The sequence below is a fragment of the Pomacea canaliculata genome, linkage group LG14 (genome assembly GCF_003073045.1).
Source record: "Pomacea canaliculata isolate SZHN2017 linkage group LG14, ASM307304v1, whole genome shotgun sequence".
NCBI classification, from domain to species: domain Eukaryota; kingdom Metazoa; phylum Mollusca; class Gastropoda; order Architaenioglossa; family Ampullariidae; genus Pomacea; species Pomacea canaliculata.
Window position 1 is genome coordinate 7,793,327 of NC_037603.1, and position 26,567 is coordinate 7,819,893.

General features: G+C 40.5%; 1 protein-coding gene and 2 long non-coding RNA genes across 7 annotated transcripts; 1 reads left to right on the plus strand and 2 right to left on the minus strand.

The window, feature by feature from the left end:
* Window positions 1-366: 366 nt before the first annotated feature.
* Window positions 367-2,607, minus strand: LOC112555345. 3 transcript variants are annotated; one of them, XR_003097447.1, is made up of 4 exons: window positions 1,781-2,607; window positions 1,419-1,570; window positions 708-1,270; window positions 367-481 (listed from the first exon to the last, which is right to left on the minus strand). It is a non-coding gene; the product is annotated as an uncharacterized LOC112555345 (long non-coding RNA). The 3 variants fall into 3 exon arrangements; XR_003097448.1 differs by having other exon boundaries at window positions 387-481; window positions 1,067-1,270; XR_003097446.1 differs by having other exon boundaries at window positions 458-1,270.
* Window positions 2,608-3,747: 1,140 nt separating this feature from the next.
* Window positions 3,748-9,770, plus strand: LOC112555346. The gene is made up of 3 exons (XR_003097449.1): window positions 3,748-4,041; window positions 4,411-4,459; window positions 9,590-9,770. It is a non-coding gene; the product is annotated as an uncharacterized LOC112555346 (long non-coding RNA).
* LOC112555342 (stimulated by retinoic acid gene 6 protein-like) lies at window positions 6,165-24,650 on the minus strand. Of its 3 annotated transcripts, none has more exons than XM_025223703.1 (18): window positions 24,632-24,650; window positions 21,711-21,862; window positions 20,353-20,407; window positions 19,797-19,882; window positions 19,425-19,558; window positions 18,984-19,147; window positions 18,263-18,474; window positions 12,644-12,723; window positions 11,922-11,983; window positions 11,589-11,763; window positions 11,091-11,166; window positions 10,666-10,744; window positions 10,344-10,392; window positions 9,778-9,892; window positions 9,401-9,502; window positions 8,861-9,024; window positions 8,485-8,676; window positions 6,165-7,588 (listed from the first exon to the last, which is right to left on the minus strand). In XM_025223703.1, the coding sequence occupies exons 2-18, from the start codon at window positions 21,788-21,790 to the stop codon at window positions 7,311-7,313; spliced, it is 2,103 nt and encodes a 700-aa protein (XP_025079488.1). In that variant the 5' UTR covers window positions 21,791-21,862; window positions 24,632-24,650; the 3' UTR covers window positions 6,165-7,310. The 3 variants fall into 3 exon arrangements, with proteins under 3 accessions (XP_025079488.1, XP_025079486.1, XP_025079487.1); XM_025223701.1 differs by lacking the exon at window positions 24,632-24,650 and adding an exon at window positions 23,575-24,096; XM_025223702.1 differs by lacking the exon at window positions 24,632-24,650 and adding an exon at window positions 22,857-23,406.
* Window positions 24,651-26,567: the final 1,917 nt, after the last annotated feature.

Here is a 26,567-nt window from a genome sequence, read left to right on the forward strand (position 1 = left end):
GGTGTTAGCTTTCCAAAAAAAGTGTAAAATATACACTAAGAAATTATCTTTGCAATTACATTAGTCTATCATTTGCTTAGGAGAAAATTGTGTATTATTGCTGGTGGCATACTGTCAAAGGCATGATTTATTTTAAAAATATGGACTTTTTTGCAGCAACTAATGTAAATCAAAGACTAGTGTCTTGGAAGTTGCAGGAAAAAAAGGGCTCTTAAAATAGTGCCAAATTAAAATTAGTGACAAGCTAGGTGTTAAGGGCACTCTTTGTGACTGGAAAGGTAAGCTTAAAAATCTCCATCCCAAATCCCTAAAACAGCTGTGAATGCTACTTACCATAAATTGCAGCTTTTAAATGTTGCAAGGTGTTAAATCTTCGTTTCTCCTTCCTCCATTCCAAGCTGTATAAAATAGTTTTGGAGCAAGCAGATGCTTCAGTGCCTCTTGTCGGTGTGGGGCCACCAAAATAACTCAGATACAAAACCTGAAACAAAAAAATGTTTTGATCAGCAACAGTCTCCTTATACATATATAAAAATCCCATCTGTGAATCTTCTGAAGATGGCATGTACAATGGGTGAGCTGATATGGTAAGACAAAGTTTAACAAATATGGAAGCAGTAAACACCAACAGGTTACTTTTTACTCCTGGTTATTCTTTCGTGTCTCTTGGAATTGCCCTTACTGACAAAATGTTTCCTACATCTTACCATTCTTTGTCTGGTACCTTCCTCTGCCAAAGTATCGTTTAAGTTGATCAACTTCCTGCAGCGGAAAGAGGAAGGTATCTGGAGTTGTATGGCTGGCAGCCACATTGCTTTGCTGGTCCACCTTCTGCTGCAGGATCTATACACCATTCTGGAGTTCTTGTATCTTTTTGAAAGTTTTCTCAAAATAACTTGGAAGCATTTGTACTTAAAAAATAAAATTTAGATTATCTTAATGCCGATATTTAAAATAGCTGTAAGTACAAGGTGATTATATATATATATCTCACATGCAAAAATAAAACAAATAAGCATTTCTAAATCTCTGAATGTAATAATTAGAAGTTTAAGTAGAATCTTACAGTCGCTAGCAGATGTCGCTGGTGCTGATGATGGTGATGCAGGAATAGACCGCTTGATGGTGGCGACTAAAACCAAAACAAAGTCTCTTAGTGCTGATAAATGTAGGTCTCTTAATGCAGTGGTTCTGAAAGTGTGGTCCGCAGGGATAAGTCAGGTGGTCCGCGATGCTGCTGGTGTCAACTCAGAATATGTGATTGAGGCCCCTAAAAATAAACCAAAAGATATCAATGCAAGTATATTTAAGTGTACACACAATGCGATTACATCTTTTACTTGTGCATACATAAAGTAAACAAAAAGGTACTTCTAATTCTCTGAACATATTACTTTGAAACCCAAGTGTAACCTTACTGTTAATAGCAGTAAATGGTCCTGGCTGTTCTGGAGAATCTACAGACCAAACACGTCTAATAGAAGACGGAGTTTGCACATAACTGATCATACAGGTCTTGCTGGTGGGGGGAATACAAAGTGGTGATGTACTGCTTTCACAGCAAGGGCTCCTAAAACAAGCAATTTTGGTATCAAATCACCAGAAAAGTCTTATGCACACTTATATTTAATTATTCAATTTCTAAAGTATCAAATACTAAATTTCTTTCAAACATTCTATGATGTACTATATTCAATATATCATTAGTGCATTAGAAGAAATTTTAAAATTTTTTAACAAAGGAGTAATCAAATGAGCACACACAGAGAAAATAACTTACATGTGCTTTTAATTATCTGCTGGTAGGTGAAAATATTCCAGTTCGGGCCTGGCATTTTTGTGTTTTAGACCCAGGTGGAGTCTGTTTTAGAGCTAGGCCAGAAATATCTATTGGTGCTCTCTGGGATTAGCCATTCATCGGGCATGATGGCTGCAGACTTCTTTCCATCTTCGAATAGCTCGATAATGTGGTACATCTTTTAAATCTTTGACCATCAAAACCTAGCAAATAAATAGGAAAAGACTATATAAAAAACTTTCACAAATTAAATGTCTTTTCTAAATCTTATTTCTTTAATCAAAATACTGCATTTCATTTTAATTGGACATTGGCCTATATCAACCTAAATAACTTGTTTACAATTTCTTTTGTTTTTTTATTGATCATGCATTTTCTATTAGGTGTATTTAATATTATAAGGGCCCACCCAATACAGTGGTTTTTGAGCAGATAGACAATATCTAATGCTAACATTAGAAAAAAACCCTTCCAATGCCTATATATACTCATACTCATTCATTTAAATTTAACACAGACACATCCCTGTGGTTTAAATAACGTAATTTATGAGCATCGTGGACTTATACCATACAAAAAGAGAAATCCTTTAAAATAATTATTAAGCATCAAATAAATGTCAATTTCCTGTTGCGTAGTATAGAAATATGGTAACATGCTAGGATAGGAACAGATAAGTACAAAATTCAGGGCAAAAGTAAATGTTGCTAATGAAATGACATTTACTTAACTTTGCATGCATTTGGGTTTAGTGATTAACAATGAAAACAATATACACATTTATACACTCATATAGACTCAAATTCTGCTTTGAAAAACTGAATAATAAAGAATATGTATTTGTTTGGTGTATTGAATCAGATATACTGAAGAACCTAAAAGTAATTAAAATTGTATGTGTCAACCCAGCAGGAAAAAAATGAAAAACAAAAATGTACATAATTTTGTTACAATAATTTTTACATAGACACTTAAATTATATTCATTTGAATGAAGTTTTTTTCTAATTTCGCTAACTTTTGCTACATGTGTAGGGCAGATTTGACTGCATGTCCCTAGAGTAGTTTCTTTTGATGTGTCTCCAGTTTTAAGTAGGAATCGCTCATCTTTGCTTAATTTTCAGATGCTGGTCAATGACTATTAAAATTTTAAATTCTGTGTACTTGTACCTTGATAACTTTCGAAGAACAATGAAGATCAGATCGAGTGTAACTCCAGTTTCACTCTATTTTATAATTAAATGTGGCAGTGACCGAAACACATGCGAATAAGGGTTACGCGAGTGATCGTTCTTGATAATATATTTAAATCTGTATAAACTTTATATTTTTTTACACTGTGATAACTGTTAAGTATAAAATATATTTATATGTTATTTAAAAATCTACAAAATACTTACAAATAAGCGCTTTGTAAAGCGTGTCTTGATAATCATGCATCATTCATGTCAGCGATCGGTACGCGAGTGAATGTTCTTGATAATATATCTCGATATTTATATTTTTTGATACTGTGATAGCCTCAAAGTATAAAATATATTTATATGTTATTTAAAAATCTACAAAATAATTATAGATAAGCGCTTTGTAAAAAGTGTCTCGATAGTCATAAATCAGTCGATGTCAGCGTGACCGGGGTTCTTGGCCGACTACTATTCCGCCAAGCTTTCTCCAAGTTCCCCATCGCAGCTGAATGAACGACAGCGTTGCGCGCGCACCGTGAACCTTGGCGCCTGCTGGGTGGATGCATGGTACTGGGCTAACCATTGTTACAAGATTTTCAAACGCTTGGCCCAAGCTTGGTCGAATCATGCATGTTTGCTGGGATGGCTGAAATCCAAGTACAAGTACATTGATCAGTTAAATATTTTTACTATATTAGTTTTTCATTTATACATTTATTTGAGGGCGGTGTCAAGGCAACCTTACGTGGGTCTGTTGTGCTGTGTGTGTTTGTTGTGTGTGTGCTATTTGTTGTGTTGCGCAGAAACAATTTACTTGCACTGTACAAGGGAGATCACTCCAACATCCAACCGGCTGAAGCAGGCGGCAACGTCAGTTACTGTGTATGTGCTTTGATTCTCGATGTTATAATGTGATTATTTCAAAGTAATTAGCATGTGATCTACTTGTGTTTCGGAGAGGTGTTCACCCGACTTTTCTTTATCCATGTTCGCAGTTCTGTGTCGGTAAAGGTGAATACAGTTCTACTTCACTGAAGCTGTCTCACAACACCTGTCACCTGTAATCTTCTTTTCCAGGTTTTGATTGCATGCGAGAGAAATATGGGTGAAAAAAAATTTCAAAAAGAGTTTGAGAGGATGAAAGAATAAATACATGTTTCTGTTTAAAGAGCGGGCAAAATGCAGCGAGGTATATTAGACCAGGTAGCACACCTGACGAGTAAGAACTAGAATTGCAGTGTAAAATATCTCCTTGAGGACTTCCATCCTCTTCCCTAGAACAACAAAGAATCTCGAACGCGCTTTTACTAAGCAAAAGATTTTGTTCTGTCAACCATAATGTAAAATATGAAATACACTTTTAATGAGTCATTTGTATTACTACTTAAACGCCTTTAAAGTAAAAAATGTGATTTCTCTCTTTCTCCAGGTAAACAGTATCAAATATGGTGGATTTCAAGTTGGTTACATTGTATGGGGTGAGTGACACATAATAAATGTTTCCTTTGTGTTTTTTATTATTATTGTTGTTGTTGGTATTGTTATTTGTTTTCTTGCCGGCCTATCCAATAAGATATCTCTGTCACGTCTCTACTTGTTGTTTTCAATCTCCCACAGAAAAGAGCACAGACTGTGTTTCTGTCCTCGGTCAGTCTGCTCCTTTGTCTCCTAGCGATGAAATACTTTCCTTTCAGGTCCCTGTGCTCGTCTTCTTATTCTTCAACTTCTGTGACACCCTGTCCTAGGAAATCGCAGTGACAGTGGTCTTATCCATGTATCTTACATTCAGATATTGAGGACTCATATCAAGACCAACCTTTTCTGCACACCAGCTCATTATCCTGGTCCTGTTTTCTGGAACAATCTTATCTTTGTCTGATATTTAGGTACTGCAAGTTTGTATACAAGAGACCTCTGTTGTACTCTATATGTCAGCACTTAGTTCCTTTGTGTCATGGCCGCTATGTTCGACTGTATGAGATATTCTTGGTAGGTTGACCCCTCGGTCGCTTGGTAATAAGCTGTGTGTGGTATTGTTATTGGTAGCCTTTTGTTGATGTTTTGTTTGTTTTTTGTTATTGTTGTTGTTGTGCTTGTATTTGTAGTTTTGGTTTGGTTGCCAATAAAATTTAACAGTTGCTAAAGGCACATTAAAATATTTGTATAAACTGTATATATGTGTGGTTGTCTTCACTTGGTTTTGTTGAATTTTCTGTGTTTCTTGATTAGTTAATTGTCTGTATATTTAAATACTTTTCTAACATTTCAGGCCAGTAATTCTGGTAACAGTGATAATCATTGTGACACAAAATCTTCTTGCCAAATTCGTCTTCTTACAAGAGAGACGCATTTATCTGGCACTTGATAACAGGTATCTGTAGACAGTACAGGTATCTGTAGACAGTACAGGTAGACAGCACTGGTAGTTATAGACAACACAAACATATATAACTGTGTACATTTGGCAGTACTGGTCTTGTTGCATTGTATGTGTTCATACGATTCTTCTCCTACATCTGAATCTGTGAGTGGTAAGCTGGGTCAAGAAGCTAATCAAAGAATATTACTATTTTCAGTTACTTTTCATGAATATATACATTAGTACATTTCATATATTATGAGAAAGGGTGAGAGAGAGAACAAATTATGAAGACACGTGTGTCGAGCCTTGCCATGACTTAAATGCTGTCAGTTCCATACCAGGCTGACCTCACTAACTCGCACCTGTTTGTTTTTCATCCAGATTTTTCATTACATTCCTTTGTAGTACATAGTATATTCCATGTTCATTCCTTGTTCAGCCTCATTCTAGCTATTCTGGACTGGCTTGACCTTTTCGACTTGTGTAAAGGAAGAAAATGATTAGTTTTCTCAACTTATTCTTTCTCTCGATTGTGGCGATATATATTTATACACTTGATGGGCAATTATAGTAAGATGTTTAAGACAACAGTAACACCTCCTCACCCGCTACTATGTCGCTCAGCTGGACATTCAGAAGATGAAGTCCATTCAAAGGATAAATATAACTGCTTTTGTTTTTTGGCGTGGATAGAGGCCTACCATCGTTGGTCGTGCACTCACACACACAAACACTATTAAAATAAGTTTTTTATATAAAAAAGAAGAAAACCTGACAATTGTTCCCTCATACTCATAGGTATACGAAGAAGAAAACGTGAGTGAAGACGGGGAAGTTTTTATTCTCATAAAAATCTCTCATCAGATGACACGGTGTTAATGACAAGAATAATAAGAGCAATGTAGAAGCTGTAACTATGTAAACAACATTAAATGAAAGCGAAGCTTCTAGAAAATAAGGCAGACTGGAGGACAGAATAGCAAGAAAGGGGAGAACATTTGGGAAATGATCGAATAGAAAGAGATAAAACCTATCGTACTACAAGTGTGGATCCCAAGGTGAATGCAAAGTTTGAGGATGACTAGGTGAATGGAAAACTGTGTGGATAACTGGGACATGGCTGAAACCTATTGTATTACAGGTGAATGGAAAACTGTGTGGATCACTGGGACGAGGCAAACGAATCTCGTCAGGGTTCAGTTACCTTGTCCTCTCCACACCTGGTCATTTTTACTGTGAGATCAATCAACAGGGGCATTATGGGTACAACTTTAAAAAGAGATATATTCATATCAATGCACACCTAAAGAGATGTATAAGCCCATGCATGCGTGCACAAACACACACATGCGCGCATAAACAGTTACACTCTGAAATTTAAGAAAGTTTAAATCTTTTTGAAAATCAGATATGTCTGACGATATAGCCTGACATTTTTCATGTTCTTACATCACATTTTTAAGCAGTTATATAAGTAAATGCTTATGTAAGCTATACCTCACCGGGCTTTGTACAGGATTGTGGATGGTATCACATTACTTAGACCAGCGAGGGGAAGATAGTAACCTTCCTATCTTTGGCTGTCGTTCAAATCCACGTTTTGGAAACGGCAAAGTCGACTGGAACTCTAGCTTTTATCGCTGGTTATATATCGACCACAAGGTGAAATGGTTTTTTAAGAGGAATTTGTACTTCATTCTTGGCTTTTCTGGTTTCTCGCCAAAAAAGCTGAAAGAGTAGCACGCGGTCTGGTACTTTAATAGGTAAGTGAGTTATATAAGAACACAAACTGTACTTCAAAATAAGAAGATGAGAGTGCTTTACCAGTTCCCTCTCAAAGTAGAGCCTGTTATCGTCCTCTGTCTCATGTAAAGGTGACATGTAAGGAACCTCCAGAGAGGAGAGATATCACGTGAATTAAAACTGTCAGCTTTTCCTCCCTCTACTTTTCTCTCATTTCAACTAACCTACACCTTTTCCTGTTTTCTGTTTTTTGCTTGTTTTGTAACCTCGGCGTTTTTATTGCTGGCGGAATCTTTAGCCTGCAGGATCTGCTCGGCCAGACTGTCGAGGTTGATGTTGGCCTGGTTGTCGGAGATAGGGATGTGTACGCCCAGCTCGCGTGCCTGACGTAACAGCTGCATGTAGCCCTTGCGCGTGACGCGCAGCTCCGGGTTGTGCAGCAGCGTGTACGTCACGTGCCAGTTGGAGCGAGCCTTCATGCTGCGGCGCCGAGTGTCTTCCCCTGAAACCACAGGTGACATCAGCTGTGACCCACGAGTAAAGATCTCTCATGCTACAATCTCAGGTCTGCGGTTTGAATTCTTAGCGGTCACGAGTGCTATCATGTGATCTAAGTCTTTTATGTGACTGCTGAGTGACTCACTAACACTAACGGCTTACACTAACGGCCTGATAATTTTAGACATACAAATAGTCCTCGACTTACGACATATCGGTCGTAACTCGATTTGGTCGTATGTCGACTATGTTAAATTACCGTAAGTAAATTACCGTAAGTATGCTGGGTAATCATATTGTAATCATCCTTAAGCCAAATAGTATTTTTAAAACATTTTCTTTGTTCATTATTTCATTTTATTGCCTCATTATTATATTATCAGATTTGTTCTATTTTATCACCCTTTTCTGTTCATTAATATTGTAGCAACTTGTCTCAGTAGTGTACTGTTATTACCTTTCAAGAAATTCAACTTTTGTTTAGTTAATTTTCTAATTTTATCTTTCTGTAGACGTTGTTGTATTTTTATTGTAACATTTTCTTAAAATGTTTCTGCCAGTTGTGGTCGTAAAACAGTCGTAAGTTGCAAAGGTCATACGTCGACGACTACCTGTACTGCGTCCTGGCTTGCGATCCGAGTAGTGGTTGGTCAGTAAGTGGGCAAAGGAGGAAAGTGGTGGAGAGAAACAGGTAGGAATTGGGTGTACCCTTGCAGAAGCGGGTTGAGATCGGTATATATTTATATTGCGAGTTTGCGACAGGTGAAACACTAACGGATGCAACAGACTGGGATGGCACACGTCAGGTGTGAATTGGGTGACAGACGAGTTTGGCGACTTTTCTTCAGAACTAATTGAATTGGTTTTATCATCAACCGATGAGGAGAGATGAGCACTCACGTAAACTTCTAACGCTGAGGTCATCCAGGTTCATGTTGAGCAGCAGGTCTCCATTAGAACAGGTGTTGGACTCGCCGATCTGTCTTTCTTTTGCTGTCTCCCACATGTGAATGACCAGTCGTGTGAAGACGATGACCACAGGATGAGTGTGGGCACACTCTATGTGCATGAAACCCAGGTAAGCAGAGAAACCTGCAAAACACAAAACTCTCACATGTTGAGAAGCTACATAAAGCTACTGAACTCCTGTCACAAAAAATATACTTTCGGACCCTCTTATTCCCGTGAAAGGACTGATGATGACATTTTAGCTGGCTTGGGGAGGGAAGGCGGTAGGGTGCATGACCCTGCTATCCGTGCAGTTCGCAACATGTACCTGGATCGAAGAATTCGAACTTTCTAGACAACGTGCTGTTGTCAAGGCGACCGAGGAAAGCGATGCCGAGAACAAATGCTTTGACGATCCTCAGAAGACAGGAGACGAGACCCAAGAAGATATTGTAGAAGAACATGAAGTAGGTGAAGATGAAGTAACAATATCTGAAAGAAATTAAGCAACTGAAAGTAACTGATATAAATTTTATGTCAATTCACCAGAAAGCTAAAGGTCTACTTCGAGAGAATTCCGTCTGCCATTGTAATATTCCTTTTATTTTTATTTCTTTTACATTTTTATTTCATTCTTTTCTTCCATGAAACGTTCCGTCAAACTTGCTTCCCCAAATGGTGAACTGATCACAGTTAGTGATTAATCGAACCATCGATTTATTGATTCAGTCATTTAACAAGCAGTGTTTTTTTTTATTATTTTTTGGTACAATCGTACATTTGTCATCTGTCTGTCTGTCAGGCTGTCTGTCTCGGGAACATAAAGACAAGCTGATTAATTATGAAAAGGTCTTCATGTATACAATACCTGTTGTCCAGTGCAAGGTGGAGACCTTTCTTTTGCAAGAAGACAAACTTGGCAAGTAGTTTTTGTACCACCATGAGTATGATTGTTACTAGAACGATTGGCCTGTGATTACAATGGGAAAAATAGTCTTTAAAATGTCTGACACCACGTGGTTCATTAGCAGTTGAGAAAGTTTTCACTGTGTCACAGAATTTAATTCCTGTTGTACACCTCGTGGTCCTGGTCTGTCGGTAAGTATACTAACCACACATCTTCAAATAGCTATGATAGTCTAAACTATTCTCAGTGAATGCAAATGCACTAACATAATGTTACAAAATAAACTGACTAGCCAAATGTCGACTAATTCAAAGTACTAACAAAATAATAACTCTTACCAAATGTATTCCAAAGCAGCTAATAACAACTCCTTGTAACCCAGGCTTAGCACTTGGATAAGGACACCCAGGGCAAAGCAGATCAGGGAAAGAACGCCAAACTGAACGAAGAATGCTAAGGAAAGAAAAAAGAAAAAAATCGATGCTACAATTTACGAAAAAACATTTAAGATAAACATACGTAATTTGTGGATGTTAATAATCAATAAATAAAATCAAACAACACGACATGCCGGTGTAAATATCGTTCACACCTCACCCATACCAGTCCACGTGAATTCGTGTGAATATTCAATAACATTCACGAAGGCAAAAGGCTTTTATAAAAACAACCGACATACAGATGTTCACAAAGACCCAATTCTCCTTAAAGAAAATAAAATGATTGACTAAAATGTCGGGTAGATTTCGATGTCTTTACACAAACAATTTAAGGCTCATCATTGAAACTATTTCTACATATTTCTTTTTCTCTCTTTCCTGCTTGTTTGCCTGCTGTCTCCAAGCTGCCAGATTATGGCTTCTCTCCACTAGAAGTTTAAGGACAACAACAAGCAGAAACTCACCCCAAACAATATACGCAACTTGAAATCCTCCGTACTTGATGCTGTTTACCTGTATGATCACCAAGTTTCTTTATAAAAATGAAATGAATCCTATAAATGAATTAGTTTTCTTAAAATGTAATTAGACTTTCACTGGTGTAGAATTCAGCTGTTTTAAACTTTGTTCGCAAGTGGATCTGAACACTTCATCTAGTTGATGTGACTGAAGCACACTAACCGTTCTATACATTAGGAGGAACCTCAAATGCACAAGTAGGAAAGAAAGAGAGAGAGAGAACGAGAATAAAACCAGAGACTTCATACACAGAAAAAATTGACATACGCAGTAATTAACATAACTGCCGGCATCAGGCGGTGGGATGTGGGAATGATCTCCTCTGTAGAGAGCAAGAATTGTGGCTCTGCACATCATCACAAACACAAACGAAAATAAAACGCGATCACCACTGACGAGAATACAATTAATTCTCAACCCAATTATTTCGTACTAACCTTTGCAAAGAAACAGTAGGAAAGAAAGTTCGCAAGAAATATTTGAATTAACATATCTATTAACAGGAAAAACGACAGAGCATCTTGATGGTTTGATTGGTCGCAGTATTTGTCCATTGAATGTCCCAGGGTGTCGCTCTTTGTGTGTGTGTGTGTGTGCATGCGTTTGTGTGTTTGTATATGTGTGTGTGTGACTGTGTCTCTGTGTGTTTGTGTGTGTGTCCTGGGGGAAGGGCGTGGCGAATAATACAATACCTGTAGCTGCTGAGTGAGTGAAGGATGTTGAGCAAACAAAGCAGTAAAGCAAGTGACAAGCCCACCGTTATTGAAACTGAAATCAGATGATCATCAACTCTGTTATTCATCATCGTCGTCGTCTGCGGCATTATTGTAGCAACAGCTTGAAGTAACACCATCCATAGCTTCAATATTACGAATGTGTATTGAAGTTGTGTATGGTGTCCCTTCTTGAGGATGGACCCAGTGACATTGCGAGTGTGGGACTAGTGACACTTGTACAGAAGGATGTACTTAGCGACACTTCTACACGAGGAAAAGCAGAGAGTCTTAGAACAAAGAAGATAAAGATGGAAAATACAGTTTCAAGATGATGAAAGAAGACAGACAACAGAGACGAAGGGAAAAGAAATGAAACGCTTTAACTTCGTACGAAAATACTCACGTGCGCACACACACGCGCGCGCGCGCGCGCACACACACACACACACACAGAGATGATGGTGTCGTTCTTACTTATTACGATGTCCAGAAAGTAACAGAAAAGCAACAGGAGCGTTCGAGCTAGTTTGGTCAGGTCATCATCATCTTCGCTTTCCTCCCAGCCAATGGATTCATCGACGCTGGTCCACACTAAGTCACGAACACCTTCGATGTCTCTAGGTACCTCCAAGAACAACTGAAATGCCAGCTGCCAAAACAATTCCCTGGGTTATTGTACAATGTATAAAACAGAGCTACAGGACAACACACCTGGTCATTGTGTTATCCAGAATTCAGAACTTCAGAACAGCTTATACAATGTGTATAGCTATCTATTGTTATTTACAAACGAGAAGATTAACTTACGATGTACACCACGATCATCCCCACAATCATGACTGAGAGCATGCGAGCCGGGTAGCGGAACCCTTGAAAACAAAGAGACGAGATTGTGCAATTGTTTTAGGAGAAGTGGAGTAGTAAACAAAGAGGTATGAAGCTTTACAGGTGTAATTTATCTACGAAGTTGATTTAGTGGCTTTAGCCATTCTCTAATTAATAGTGAAGCGCATTACAAGTGCACAAATTAATTTAAATACCAATATAGTTAAAAGTAGTATAGCTACATGTAGTATAGCTGTGGTCTTCACATCCTTTTCTACAAATATCAAGCTACAAATAACAAGAGCAGCGAAAATATATAGATCACTGGCATAAGTTATTAAGTGGCATGAAGGAAAGAAGAAAGAAAGAGTTAACGCCATACTACAATGTTTAAATAAAGGGAGATATTAATGAACATTCCTTTGACGGGCTCACTTGAACTATTGGAAAGACAAGAGGCAGAGACAAAAGCAAAACACACACACACACAGAAATGACTATTCAGAAGAAACAGACTGACGCACAAACTGGCAGACAGATAATCTGGCAAAGAAGACGAACAGGCCACAATAATTCAGACAGAAACATCACGAAGCTGAGAAATAGGTAGCCGGACAGCAAGGAGATGACTAGGTTAAATACAGACACAAACGTGGGAGCAAATGTAGAGAGGTGAAGACACGGAGACAGAAGGTGAGAAATACCTTTTTTCCTGCGGTAGACAAAACGAGAGAGCAGTCTTTTAACAGCCGCTTTCATCGCCGCTAATTTTCCTACCACAGGCCTGTTATGGCAGAAATTTCTAGTAAAACAACTGTGAAAACATGTGAGTAACAGTCTATGTGACTATGTGACTATATCTATGCGACTATGGCTGTTGACAATATGTTAGTATCTGACCAGCGGTAATGACAGTTACTAAACAGTGAACTGTCAGGGACGCATTCACTTCACAATTTCACACACCGTCACACATCACTCGATCTCAGTGGCGGCCATATGTATGCACGTCCCCACGCGTGCTCTTTTCACACAGATATCACAGAGATTTGTCGTGGGCAAATAAGATTGATATAATTCAACATTTAACATTAAACACATACATTATTGAAAATCATATACGGTGTAACATCGGAATAAATGTTTTTTTGTGGCGTCGTTCAATTCAGTTGGTCGTCCGTTTTTCTTTCGAAAAGTTCTCAAATTGCTACTTACAGTTTGGCTTCTGTTATTCACACTTATTCATACTCCCACACTGTCCGATGCGATCGCCCAAGAATAAACTTTCTGGTAAAATCCTCCCTGAATTTCACATACACTATACTGCATCCCAATGTTAATGATGTAGTCACTCTCCTTTTCTGACTACACATTGAACAACGATAAGTCTTTTTCCTTTACGACCTATCCTTTCTTGAAATCCACAGTCGTAGGATTCTTCTGTTCTCCGTCTTAACAGAGTCGTACATTGATTAGTTTGACAGTTCTTCTCTTCTTGAAAACTCTCACAATTTTCAGTTCTTATAAGGGGTAGATGCTTTCTTGGCCGACATCCAGGTGGCGACCACGAATAATTATCCTGGAACAACACACAAGTTCCCAAAAAAGACAATCCATACACTCTGTCCGCTCCTCGTCCTTTCTCCCAGCCGTCTCTGTATCCACACGTACAGTCACTTTCCCGCCTGTCCTTTCTATCTCTCGTCTCTCGTCGTCTGCTCTCTTCCAACAATTTTCCACTCTCAGCACAATCTAAAACTACGTCATAAAATGACGTCGGGTTCTGACGCAAAAAAAAAAATTGTTCCCTATCATTAAGTTTGCAGACGATATGGCATTGGTTGCTAGGCTAAGGATGAGGAGTCACTGGCAAGCTATTTCCTCCAGGTTCAGAAATTACACTCATGGTTTGAAGAAAACTTCTTGGTGCTCAATGTCTCCAAAACTAAGGAAGTGGTCCTTGATAGAAGAAAATATCAACCTGTCCACACCCCCATAATTATTGATAATGAGGTAATAGAACAGGTGCAAAGTTTTAGGTACCTCGGCACAGTGCTAGACAACAAACTGTCCTTTCAGGAAAACACCAGCATTGTTTCCAGGAAAGCAAATCAGCGCCTGTTCCTGCTGAGGCAATTGGGGAATTTTGGTGTCAGTAGCCCTGTTCTCGAGTTCGTATATCGCAGCCTCATCGAGAGCATCATAACATTTAATATATCGATGTGGTTTGGCGTTCTCTCTGTCAAAGATAAAGCTTGTTTGACGAGGGTGGTCAAGAGTGCCAGTAAGATCATTGGTTCTCCACAAAGACCTTTAGGTGAACTACACATCAGGGCTGTGAGGTTAAAAGCAGTCAGCATCATCACAGACCCTTCTCACCCACTACATCGCCATTTTCAACTGCTACCCTCCGGCCGTAGATGGAAACAGGTGGTCGCCAAGAACAGTGCCTTTGCCAGGTCATTTTTACCGACCGCAATAGCACTCTTAATCACACCAGAAACTACACGGGGAGGAAGACCCCGAAGGAAATGCGAGGATCAGAAGAGGAACAGGAACAGAGTGCAGCGGAGAGGATGTCGTCTCCCGCTGCTGCTGATTACCTTAACCAACGCCCGCTCCATTGATAACAAAATGACAGAACTCGCTACGCTGGTGAAATGCTACCGCGAATATCGCTGTAGCAGACAGAAAATTATCCACTTTTAATGTATTATCTAAAAGGTTTTGTTACATTGATGGCCAGGTTAATCATAATGGAAAAGTGAAGTGCATATGTATTTTAAATAAGTGTCTTTTTTTTTTGAGCTCCCAACAAAGAAAAATTTCTATGTCTCTTGCGACCATAGACAATAAAGATGTCTTGTATCTTGTATCTTGTATCTTCTATCTTGTAAAACCACGACGCAGCAAAAACACTCTGATACTGGTAAGGGCAATAATCCCTGACTAACAACAGACAGGGGCAACAACCCCCTTTTCCTAACATTAACGACCTTTCACCTTTGACAGACAAGTGATGCAAACAGCATGTGGTACATGCCATTGGGGATCACATCCAATTGTTCACCAAATAACTAGATGTTATTAGGATATCCATATAGCCTTCTTGATCACTATTTTTTAAATTATTTTATATTTCTTTTTTGTTGTTAAGACGTGGGTTGGCATAGGAAATAACCCGCTTTCTGCCTTCCTGCACCTGCGACAGAATGGCATCGAGTCCCTCGTTGCTGGCATCGGTATCTACAATGAAGGGCTGTGTGCGGTCAGTGTACCCTAGCACTGGTGCACCTGACAATACCGACTTAATGGTGTCAAACGCAGCCTGGTGGACATTTTGCTGTGATATCATTCTGTCTCTTTTTCTTTTCATGCGTAGCCTGCGTCACCAGGTCATGTAATGCGCCAGCTATCTTGGCGAACCCCTTGATAAATCGCCGGTAGTAGCTGGCAAATCCCAGGAAGCTGCATAACTCCGTGACAGTCTTTGGCACCGGCCACTTCTGAACTATTTCCACCTTACCCGTTTCACAACTGACACCTTCACTGGAAATGGTGTGACCCAGGAGGATCACCTCTCGCCGGAGGAAATGGGCGCTTATCCAGCCGCAGTTTTAACCCAGTCTCCGTGATGCGCCCCAAGAGCCGATGGAGGTGTGCTATAACGTCTTGGAGTATATCAAAAGATCGTCTAGGTACACAAGAAGGACCGAAATTAAACAGTCCGCCATGGTGGTCTGCATTAACCTCTGGAAAGTGGCTGGTGCGGACGTCAGACCCATTGGCATCCTGGTATACTCAAATATTCCCATGGGTGTCACGAATGTTTTGTGTCTGTCGTCTGGGTGCATCGCTATCTGGTGATATGCTCGTCACTTTAATTGTGGCCATTGAAAATGCAGGATCGTGCGTGTTGCCAGCGGCTTTAGCCAGTCCTTTTGTTGACACTGTCCTCTCAAGATGAGCTCCATGCACTGCTGCCAGTACTGCCTGCACCACATCTGCGGTAGAGTTCATTATCCGATCAAGGACGTTCTTCCCTAGTAGAAGCGACACGCACCTCCTGCGCTCACTTGTGACCACATCGACAAGGTCCTTGACCACCAGGATAGGAACGTCCTCAGACACTGGCCGAAAACATGTCCACCACCGCCACTCCTGAGTATGGTACCTCTGCTCCGCCGGTCCCTCGCAAGGAGATGTTTTAGCTGTAAGTCCTGTATGTGCCCTCGTGCCCACTCGTCAGTGACCGTCGTTACCTCACTGCCGGTGTCAAGCAACGCCATCACTCGACTGCCATGAATGACAACCTCTGCCGTCAGACACTTTCCAGTCAGGCCAGCTACACTTTATTTCCGTCATCCTGTTACGGACGATGGGGGCAGTCACTTTCCCTGACCGGTCGGGCTGCAGTCCTCCGATATGATGTTAATCGCCGCCGCTTCGACGCTCTGCGCCGCCTTCTACCTCGCATGTTAAAGCTGTTTGGGGGAGGGCAGGCTCGCTGACCGTCTAGTTGTATCGCCTGCTGTCGTCGCAAATATTTTTGGTATGTTGACTATCAGCCTCCCGGTGCCCCTCTCGTTCGCACCAATAGCACACAAGTGCCGCCGGTCGTGTGGTGCGGGTGGAGGACATTACTTTGTTGTGCACTGTGAGGTTGGGAGGCCGCCTCCATTTACAACTGTCTGGTTTGTGCGGTTAGGAGATCTATTTCATCCTCCCTGTCATCATTGCCCTCCTCTCTTTCTACATGCCATGCGGTCTTAGAAGGTCGGCAACAGAAGAGGACTCGTGGTCAGCCAGATGTCTGGACGTTTTGCTTCGTACATGGCTATTTTTCAGTCCCTTAACACACTGGCCGTTCGCTTTCGCCTGCGAATTCTGGAGCGTCGCGGTGTATTCGTCGACCGCCTCATCACATCGCTGTCGGCAATTGTAGAAACTGGCAATGATGTCGACATCTTTCCGTTCGACGTACACCTCCACTAGGACACCCAAGATCTTTCTCTGAGTGTCTATTGCGACATGCGGGAGCATCAACACTCGACGTCTGGCAGGTCGCTCACTCGACCTCTGTTTCAATCTCGTCGACACTCGTTGGTCCACCAGCAAACTACTGAAAGCGGAATACCTAGTATGCTAGTAGAGCTTCTGCTGTGCTGTCGTCCTCTGCAACCATTGTGCACCTCTCTGTTGACACTCATCCTGCTCGCAGCGCCAAAGATGGAACCGAGTGTTGGGGGGTTAGCGTATGTGACGACAACAAACGTCCAGCACTCAAACAAGGGCAGAAACAGTCAGCAGGTGTGCGCCAACACTAGTCCCGCCAAAACTAGCAACAACGCCGGACTACCTGCCCTCTCCAAATCCATAGAGCGCTGAAACAGATGTTGACAAATGCCTCCAAGTTGGTGCTCACAGGAACGTAATGTTCTGCCACAAATACCATCCGGACTGGAGGCCTTGCGAATATTCACTCGCTGAAACAGCTCTACAAACTACTCATGACCAATCTCAACCTTCTGTACAGGGTTAAGAGAACTACGCACAGCTTTCATTTGCACTGAGAAGTCATGCGACTCGAAACGAGCAAAGAAAGCATTCCGAGTATTAGGCATGGCCGTACTCTCAACGCCTGAGATCGAGATTTTGGCTTTCGACCCCTGACTCCGATCGTCAATATTGGCCATGTTGTTGAGTCCCTGCCAAGCTACTCGGATGTTACCTGTAGCAAACTGAGACTCGAGTTTTGACTTGTGTTTCACCTTGACCCAACAGACAGCATCACAGACCTCTCTATGTACCAATTTCCTGTCGCGGGCAGAACTCGTGAAGAACACATGTTTCTTTTTATTAATCACTGCTTTTAGGCCCTTGGTCACCCAAGGTTTGTTGTTAGGATAAACATAAACTGCTTTGATGGACTGATGCAATCTACACCTTTTTACTCCCAACTTTTACTCCTAACTGTGTGTTAAATGTCTGTATGAGTATGTATGCCTGCCTTTGTGAGCAAAGACAAATTTCTGTCCTGGGTCTCCTGGACAGACAATAAAGTTTGTTTTGATTTTGATTTGATTTTGTTGTAGGAGTTTATCCTTGATATAACCTTCCGACTTTTTCAGGAACTCATGCTATTCCAGCTGTCATCTGAAAAGTTTGCTTGCTGATGTCATTAACCGATAGCTAGGTTTTCTATCTGCATATCAGTATAACTATATATCTTTAAACAAATTTCCTCTTTCTCTTAAGAAGGGGATTGTTTATATTTTGAGTTGTCAGATAGTAATTTGCCGTGAACACTTGAAGTAACTCACTTTTTGACCTTTGGTTTCCGGAAGAGCTTCCTGACGTGGAGCCCAGCGTAGCATTCCTTGATTTTGTCCATTGAATCTTTGGAGTCTTGATACCAAGAAAAAAACCTACCCTTGCTCAAAGACCTCAGACTGCGACCAGGGATGGACACGCTGAGATAGAGCAAGCATAGCAGGTTGGGCAGGCTCTGAAGAACCATCAGCAGTCTTACTTCCTGAGACACAAAGAAGGTGAGGGCCTGTTGTACTTCCGTGATGTGGATGTCTTTTAATTAAAAAACTATGGTATCTCTCCAATCAGCGGTCAGTAGAGAAACCCTGATATGATTTCGCCACCTAGGAATTTTTCTCCCTTTCCACCTCTATATACATACCTGATTATGATTATGACTGTTTGCCCTTCTGTTCATTTATTTGTTTTTCTTTCCCCTCGCTTTTCTTTCTAACTCATTATTTCTTCTCTCCCTTTTTCTTTGGGTTCTCTATTACTCCGTTCCATAACAAAGTGAATTCTTTTATTCCGAAATCTGCTGTTTCGCCAAACAAAAACCAATGTTAGGATATTTTCAATTCATGTCTCAGATCAGTCCATCTGTTTACTACAATAGGTTACTGTATTAATCTACAAAGTTCCAGGACTCGTTGTTTTGAAGGAGTAAGGAGCAGTCAAAATACTAACTGTTTCCCCCCAAAAAAAGAGAATGACGAAACCCTAGAAACATACGCCTGTGGTCTGGCACTCAGTCAGTTTGAAGATCTGTACACCCAGCAGCATCCACACGTACAGCGCCCCCAGTCCGAAGCCGAAGGCAGAGCTGAGAGCGAGGCAGGCGAAGACAGGAAAGAAGACCATCCCGTACACCAGCACAGACAGGATGGCGGCGAAGGCTGGCCAACAGAACAGGCAGGTAATGAAAGTAGATCAGCCCAGGTGTAGAAAGTAGTTGTACTTGAGATGTTTGCAGATTATCATAATTATCAACCTAACAATTAGCCTACTATGTCTTCTTTCATGCCACTCCTAGTCCCGAACACGTTAACATTCCACCTTAGAAAGTCGAGAGAAACAATAGAAACTGTACAGCCCTGTAAAGTGAGAATTGCGGGAGCAGTGTTCCTCGGATTCACTAAGACTGTTCAATCCAGATGCTGACGATTCACTTACATTTCGCAGCTTTGTGGGTAGGTGTGTCGATGATGAGTCGTTGCTCCATGACGATTTCGTAGACGAGGAAAGCTGTGGCTCCGAATGCACATGCGTAGGAGATCCTGGACGAGCGGGTCAATGCATCCATGGGGCTGGACATAGGAACGTACAGGGACGTAGTTTGAACGTAGGCGACTCCATTAGTGTTGGTGTGTTTGGCATTGGACGTCAGATTATAGTCATTAAATTATAGTCTTACAGTATTGGAAATCAGATTATATAAAGTCTTACGGTATTGGATGTCATATTATATAAAGTCTTACAGCACTGGACATCAGTTTGCATACACACTCGACTTTCGACTCCAGTTGTGCAACAACAGATACTTACTACACCAGGCCTGGACGTCCACCCATCAAAGACAGAAGCATGTTTCTGCGGTGCCGTGTGAAGGCAAACGACAGAGTGACGAGCACCTGTATAAGCAAGAGGACTTATTCATCCAAACAGCATATACAATCTTTTTGTAGTCAACGACCTTCTTTAAATATGACACACGATTAGGGTTTTTTTTTTTTTTTTACAGCTGTTCCAGTGATGATACTCTTATGCACTGGTTTTCAAAAGACAATTTCAAACATTGCTAGTCTGAAAATTGACAGTGATCTCAATTTTTTTACATTTGCTATCTAGACAAAGACATCCAGAAGTAGAACATACCCATCAAAAATAAGAGAAAGAAAAAACAGACAAAGAAAACGAAGGAGAGAAAGAAGAAGTTTTGTTGCATGTCTCCGTGACAGTCCTACTCCGTGAAACACATCCTCTGCAGTAGAAACATCGCCAAGTGTTCGACTAATGTTCGACTAATGTTTGTCTCAGGCAGTCAGACGAGTACTTGACCATCTGTCACATGACTATTGCTACCTAATGAACACTTCCTTACCGCTGGAATAAGACTGAACTGGTAGAAATCCTGGTGGTCAATTCTGCTTTTACAGCTGCAAACATAATTACATTTCTCATAAAATTAAAATTGACAGACATTAAAGTATGTACAAAATATTCAGAGCAACGTCTTGCTGTCAAATTACAGGTAGGCTAAAAATAGTTTTGTGCAACAGTACTTAAAATATGTGACATTAGTTACATCTTCACGAATATGAGCACACATTGCTAGCAGATAATTATATGAACAGAGATCATAACAGCTTATTTAGCATTGGTTCTATATTAGTAATATGAACATTTGTTATATGAGCTCTGAACACACCTGTTTTATCAGTTCTATGAACACTGAGTTTTGTTAAAGGTAAAAGCTGTCTGGCAACTTATCAGTCGTTTGAAAACCAGTTATCAGAATCTGCACTTATTTCGGCCACAAGTTATTTATGATGGAGCTGACTACTCCCACTTTACACTTTAATTGAGCTGTCAGTCCAGTTGGAATTTTTTCATCGACTTTTTTAATTTTTTTTTTTTGTCATCTACTTTGCATCGTCCTAGAGGTCTACAATTTTCCCCAGTTATTCATTTCCAGTGGCAATGCAATACTAAATTTTTTCCAGCTGTCCACAAGTAGTAAAATATATTTTTACAAGTTTCTTTCGTCTTCAGAAAAATAATTTTCAAGAAATGTAACTCTCAAGATTTGATTCAAAACTTTTGTAAAAAAACCCACTCCTTTATTTGAGCTGTACTTTAAAGATTTATAAAAATTTCCTATGTGTTGGGATTTTCTTTAATACATATCATATAAAACATAAAAGTGTGACAGGCACTGCTAGAAACAGTTATACAACAAAGTGTGTTTTAAAATATCTTTTGCACTCATTTTATTCAAGCTGGCTTTTCTTCCTCTCATCTCTGTGGGGGTCAGGTACCCGCTCAACACCTGAGTCAGTGGAAGGGGAGGAGGAAAAACACTGGGCCACTAGGAAGTCGAACCGACCCGTGCTCTAAGTACTTAGCTACCCACTTTTCTATTACCATAACATGAGGAATGATAATAAAAGTTCTGTTTACACAAAATATAACAGCTAGATGAAAACTGATTATAACGACTACATGAACATTTGTAACAGCATCCATATGTATGATAGCTATATGAACATTTATGATAACATATTTTTTTGTAATTTTGTTCTTATTAAAAAAAGTCGAAAAGGAGGCGAAAAACTCGATGTAGTCAAGTGAACACAAAAATGCAAGAAACATAAAACGCTGAAAGGAGCAGTCACGCTGACGGACGGTACCCTGAACTGAGCAGGGTGGGAATGTTTCCATTAAGTTAATATTACTTACTCTGGAATAGCATCAGAGCTATTGTAAGCCTCGTAGTTATTGTAAAACTTGTTCACTGAATTGATTAATTTTGCTGACATTTTGCTGGATCTTAAGCTGCTCAGAGCTTCTCTAGGACTGTGAGGGATAGTTCCCTGGAGCTCCGGTATGGTCTGAAAGGACAGTTAGGGTTAAGAGATAAAATATATGGAACACTCAGGGTTAAACTAAAAAAAGTCAGTAGCAACAGTGTGGTGAGATAAGATCCTCCGAGCCAGAGCTTCTCCTTAAGTTTCATCTGATAATACTACTGAATAAAAAGCAGTCTACCTTTGGGTTCATTGTGTTGCTACAGATGGTGTTCAGGTCACGAACATTGATTCTCACCAAGTTCTTGACCTGAATAAACCCGTGACCTATGGCAACACATTTATTAAGCCAAAAGGTGGATCTTCTTTCATCCAACCATCATAATTATTATCAGGTGAAGCGCACTAAGGAGAATCTCAGTTTGGAAGTTTTGATGACAGCTTTTACTAGTCAAGAAATATTAAGCGGTGAAATACTTAGCTATACTTATAGCATTGTTTATAATCCACCTTTAACTCACATGCTATAAAATGGACACTTATTACAGCTCTCATATTCCATTGGTTTCAACATGAACTATTTTGCTGCAAAAGGAAACTCTGTCCATTATTATTAACTGATTTGTGTTTAATATTTGCAAGAACCATGTAGGCATCTCAATAAACCTAAGATGAAGAGCTAAGCTAATTAGAAAATGGGAATAGTTGGTACTTTTTATTTCCTAAAAGTTTTCAATGTCACAAAATGATTCAGTGAGCTACAGAGTGCTTCATTAAGTTACTAAATCCTTCAGTAAATCATCAATACAAAGACAAAATGCATTTAAGGAGAATCACTCAATGTTTGTGTTTCTTGTCTGAAGGTTCAAAATAATTAGCCTATTCAATGTCCCCATCTGCTTCATATTTTAATTAATTTGACTATAAACGCAGAGATTAAAACACACATAATGTGTAGACTGACTGATCCACTCTTGACATGGTCAACTACACACCCTGCCAGGACCAGTCAGGCCATCTCTCTTTGTTGTTGCAGAGAAAAAGTTCCCAATCCACTAAAATTCTGGCTCTTACTTACGGGTGTGCTGCTGAAGCTTATACTTCAGGCTGTGTTCTTCTTTTTTGTCTTTTATCAACTACACCCCCTTCGCTTGTTGTTGTAATTGCACAGGGAATGTCTCACCACCTGAGTTACTGTGTAACACCCCATACCTTCTCTTCTTTGCGGCTTTTCATTCTCCTACAGTTTCTAAGAGGTCGGGTGTCCTTGCCTGTTCTCCACCTTGCCCTGTGAGCTTTTACTCCTATTCTTTGTCAAAGTTGATTGTAATATTGAGCTTTGTGTCAAACTGTTTGGTCTTCTGGCACAGAACATGCATATTGCCAGCATTAAGACTTTATGCTTGTCGAACACAGTTAACGACTGTCAACTTCTTTGCATCGATGAACACAAAGTAATATGATGCCAACAAGCTACAGTCTTACGGAGCGAACAGTCCTTTGTCAAACTCAACGTGTAACAATATACTTCTCACTGCCTTCAAATTTGGCCATTATATATAGATATATTTTAATTCAGATAGATATCAACCCAACTCTCAGCACAAGTTTATATCAGTAGATATCAAGAGCCTTCAATAGGTGAGGTCCGTAGCAGCCGAGGAATGGCGGCTGGTGACCCAGGATAGCGGCACAGGGTGAACAGGTTTGTAGTCACAGTTACTGGATAGCTTGAGAGCAAACACAGAGTAGAAAACATGCATACCAGACTCTAACACATTCAGCGACCTACTTACTGATGCAGCCAAGTGCAGCCGACCGAGGGATCAGGTGGAGACTGCACTCACACCGCGCGAGACGTCAATACTTGCGTGACGTCACTGCCTTGACAATATGTTCTTGCAACACATTGTTTACACCCGTTCACGTGCCAAACTGCTTGCTACTTAAAATGTCCTCTACACACGTGTGTTTGAAAGTTGAGCACGTCGTCAACAGAAGGTGTTCAACGATGACTGACATACCCTCTAGTCCTGTACCGACTCTCGTCTGTGGGCAGGGCGTTGTATGGAGAGCAGGTGTCCTCCGTGACCAGGCGACCACTCACCACCATCCTCTCCACGCTGCTGCAGTTCTGGTTTACCTGTGGGCGGTGAACCCAGAGCAGGCACTTCCCCCGCCCTCCGCTTGCTTCTTGGTTGTACTCTGCTGACAGACATCAGATCTCTCTCTCCCTTTTCACATAAGGAATGATCCGCCTGTCTCCGATTTCCTTGGTTGGTATTTTCAAGACCTCTCTCCTGCTGATTGATGATTGCTGGTATGAGTACCTCTGTGTGGGTGCCTTTCTTTCTTTCCTTTTTTGTTTTTGTTTATTATTATTATTAGTATTATTGCAAGTAAAGCATAGCTCAACACTAGTCTTACCTATGATACTGATCACTATTGCTTTCTCATTCTAGCTCTAAACCAATGTGCGATTCAATGGCGAAAGGGTTGGGTCGAATAAAAAGGACGGATATGAGTAAACTGCAAAGATAAAAAAAAGGTGAGAAGAAAGGACGCCTTTGAATGTCTATTTCTTTGATTTCTTTGTGGACTAGTAATTGATAGGACCAGCTAGTGTGCCTACAAATTTGTTCTAACTGATAATATCAGCCTAACAAGTGGAAACGAGAGAGAGAGAGAAAGAGTACTCGTAACCGAAGCTTACGAAATGACCTTATGTCGCTCTTCACCGAAAAACTAGAGGAATATTTGACCCTGTCTGACAAAGTTTTGACATAGTAATTACATTAATTCATCGACAAACTTTATTTCACGTTTATTGTGTTAAGAACGGCATCTACTGACCTGCAGTCAACTAGACAGAGCTGCTTAGCTGGCAGTACATGTTTCTGAGTAAACAAAAAGCAGCTACGGTGTCGGCGCCTCCCTTCAAACAGTTCTCAGACCTGCCATTCATGGACTGTTTATCTAGCAGGGCCCTTACACAGCTCGACTATTTGTATTAATACAAAATCGAGCGAAATTGTCGCTGCCATCTTAGTGCCATCAAACTGAACTGTTCGATAAGTAAATAACACCCATATTTCAACATTATCGCACAGGTATGAAGTCTCATGTCTGAACTCATTTCGGTCACACTGGAAGCTGTAGCATTGTTTAAGAAGTCACACCTTACACACCTGTACTCTGCTTTTTTGTTTGTTTTGTTTTGAATTTGCGAACGACTAATGGTAAAAGAACAAACAATAGCTCATTTGAAAGCCGAATCCTTTCTCGACGCGTTACGTCCCTTGGTTTGTACGACAAGTCATTCAGTCCTTTTCAAATTAAAATTCTTTGTAGTATAGTGAACAAGAGAGACTGAAGAATTCCCTAGACAGGAGACCGAGGCAAGAACAGACAGGCTTTCGGCAGGGTTACTCATACACAGACCAAATTGCTACACTGAGAATCATTACTGAAAAGTCCATCGAATGGCACTCGCCGCTCTACATGGCATTTGTGGATTTTGAGAAGGCTTTTGACTAGTAGACAAGAAAATCATTTGGAAGTTGATGCAGCACTACGGATTTCCCTTGAAGTTCATTGCAATCATCTAGCAACCTTATGAGGACTCGACATGCCAGATGATCCACAATGGGAAGCTGACTGACCCCTTCGCAATGAAAACTGGAGTGAGGCAAGGTTGTATGCTCTCACCCGCAGACAATCTTCCTTGGGTCGATGATCGTCACAGCGGAGGCGGAGGCAGCTGGCATGACATGGTCCCAACTGGAACGGGAAGCCCAGAACAGGATTGGATGGCGGGGTGTAGCTGTGGGACTATATATATGCTACACTGGGGATGAAAAGGAATAGTAACAATAGTGAGCAAAACATGATAAAATACTTGGGTTGATGATCCCCTTGTTTTCTGTCAGTTTCGTATACAAAATCAGCCTAATTAGTGTGTATCATGTGATTCTCCTGACTTTGAATAATATGTATTCCAATTAGGGTGAAACAAAGTACATCCCAAGTTTTCACTGTAGCTCTACTACCCAAATACGAATCTGAAAGACAGTTTTGGGTCAGCTGACGTGCATTTTCTTACAAGAACCAAAACATACTCCCTCCTAAAGGTAAAACAGTTAATTTTTGCTAAATGTGATAATTAAAACTGATTCAAAGTTATATTGTTTTGACAAATAGTTATTTTTGTATAATTTTTCGAAAATTAATCAAAATGTGGCAACTAAGGGAGGTGACCATGGCTATACAACAGTGTTTCAGCGTTTGTACGTTTTGTCGTCAAACATGAAACACTGGGGTCAAGTAACTGGGCACTCCGGGACAGTTACCCTCCACTTTATGATAATTCTCCAGGAGGGGGGGGTGTACAGTACAATGTCCACATGTCAGTACAATACAGATCCGGCAGCCATTTTAAATCATCACCACTGCAGACTTCTACGATTTTCTGGACCCAAGATCAAGGAAGAACTGAGGCAACACGCAGCAGCTCCCTCCTCCACCACATGTCCTAACTCCCATTTAACTGGAGGAGTTTTAACAGCAAAACTGATGTCGACGAACGAGATTTTTTCACTAAGCGTTTTCAGGTCGCTTCCTCACCTTCTCCACCCTCTAGTTAGTCAAGTACCCAGTCCACAGCGAATCAACGTTTAAATATTTTACGTCACACGGGTATCGAACCTGGTAATACTTGACCGTCGCTTCTTTAACCACTAGAATATCTAGACTCTATGAAGTCAGGTGCCTATTCCCGAAGTGGGTGGAC

Excerpts from the sequence above, each read along its gene's own strand:
- LOC112555342 (XM_025223703.1), bottom strand. The coding sequence starts at position 21,790 with ATGTCAGCAAAATTAATCAATTCAGTGAACAAGTTTTACAATAACTAC. Across the intron at positions 20,408-21,710 it reads AGCTCTGATGCTATTCCAGA|CTGTAAAAGCAGAATTGACC; the intron begins GTAAGTAATATT and ends TTATGTTTGCAG. Across the intron at positions 9,503-9,777 it reads GCTGCTTTGGAATACATTTG|GCCAATCGTTCTAGTAACAA; the intron begins GTAAGAGTTATT and ends TTGTAATCACAG.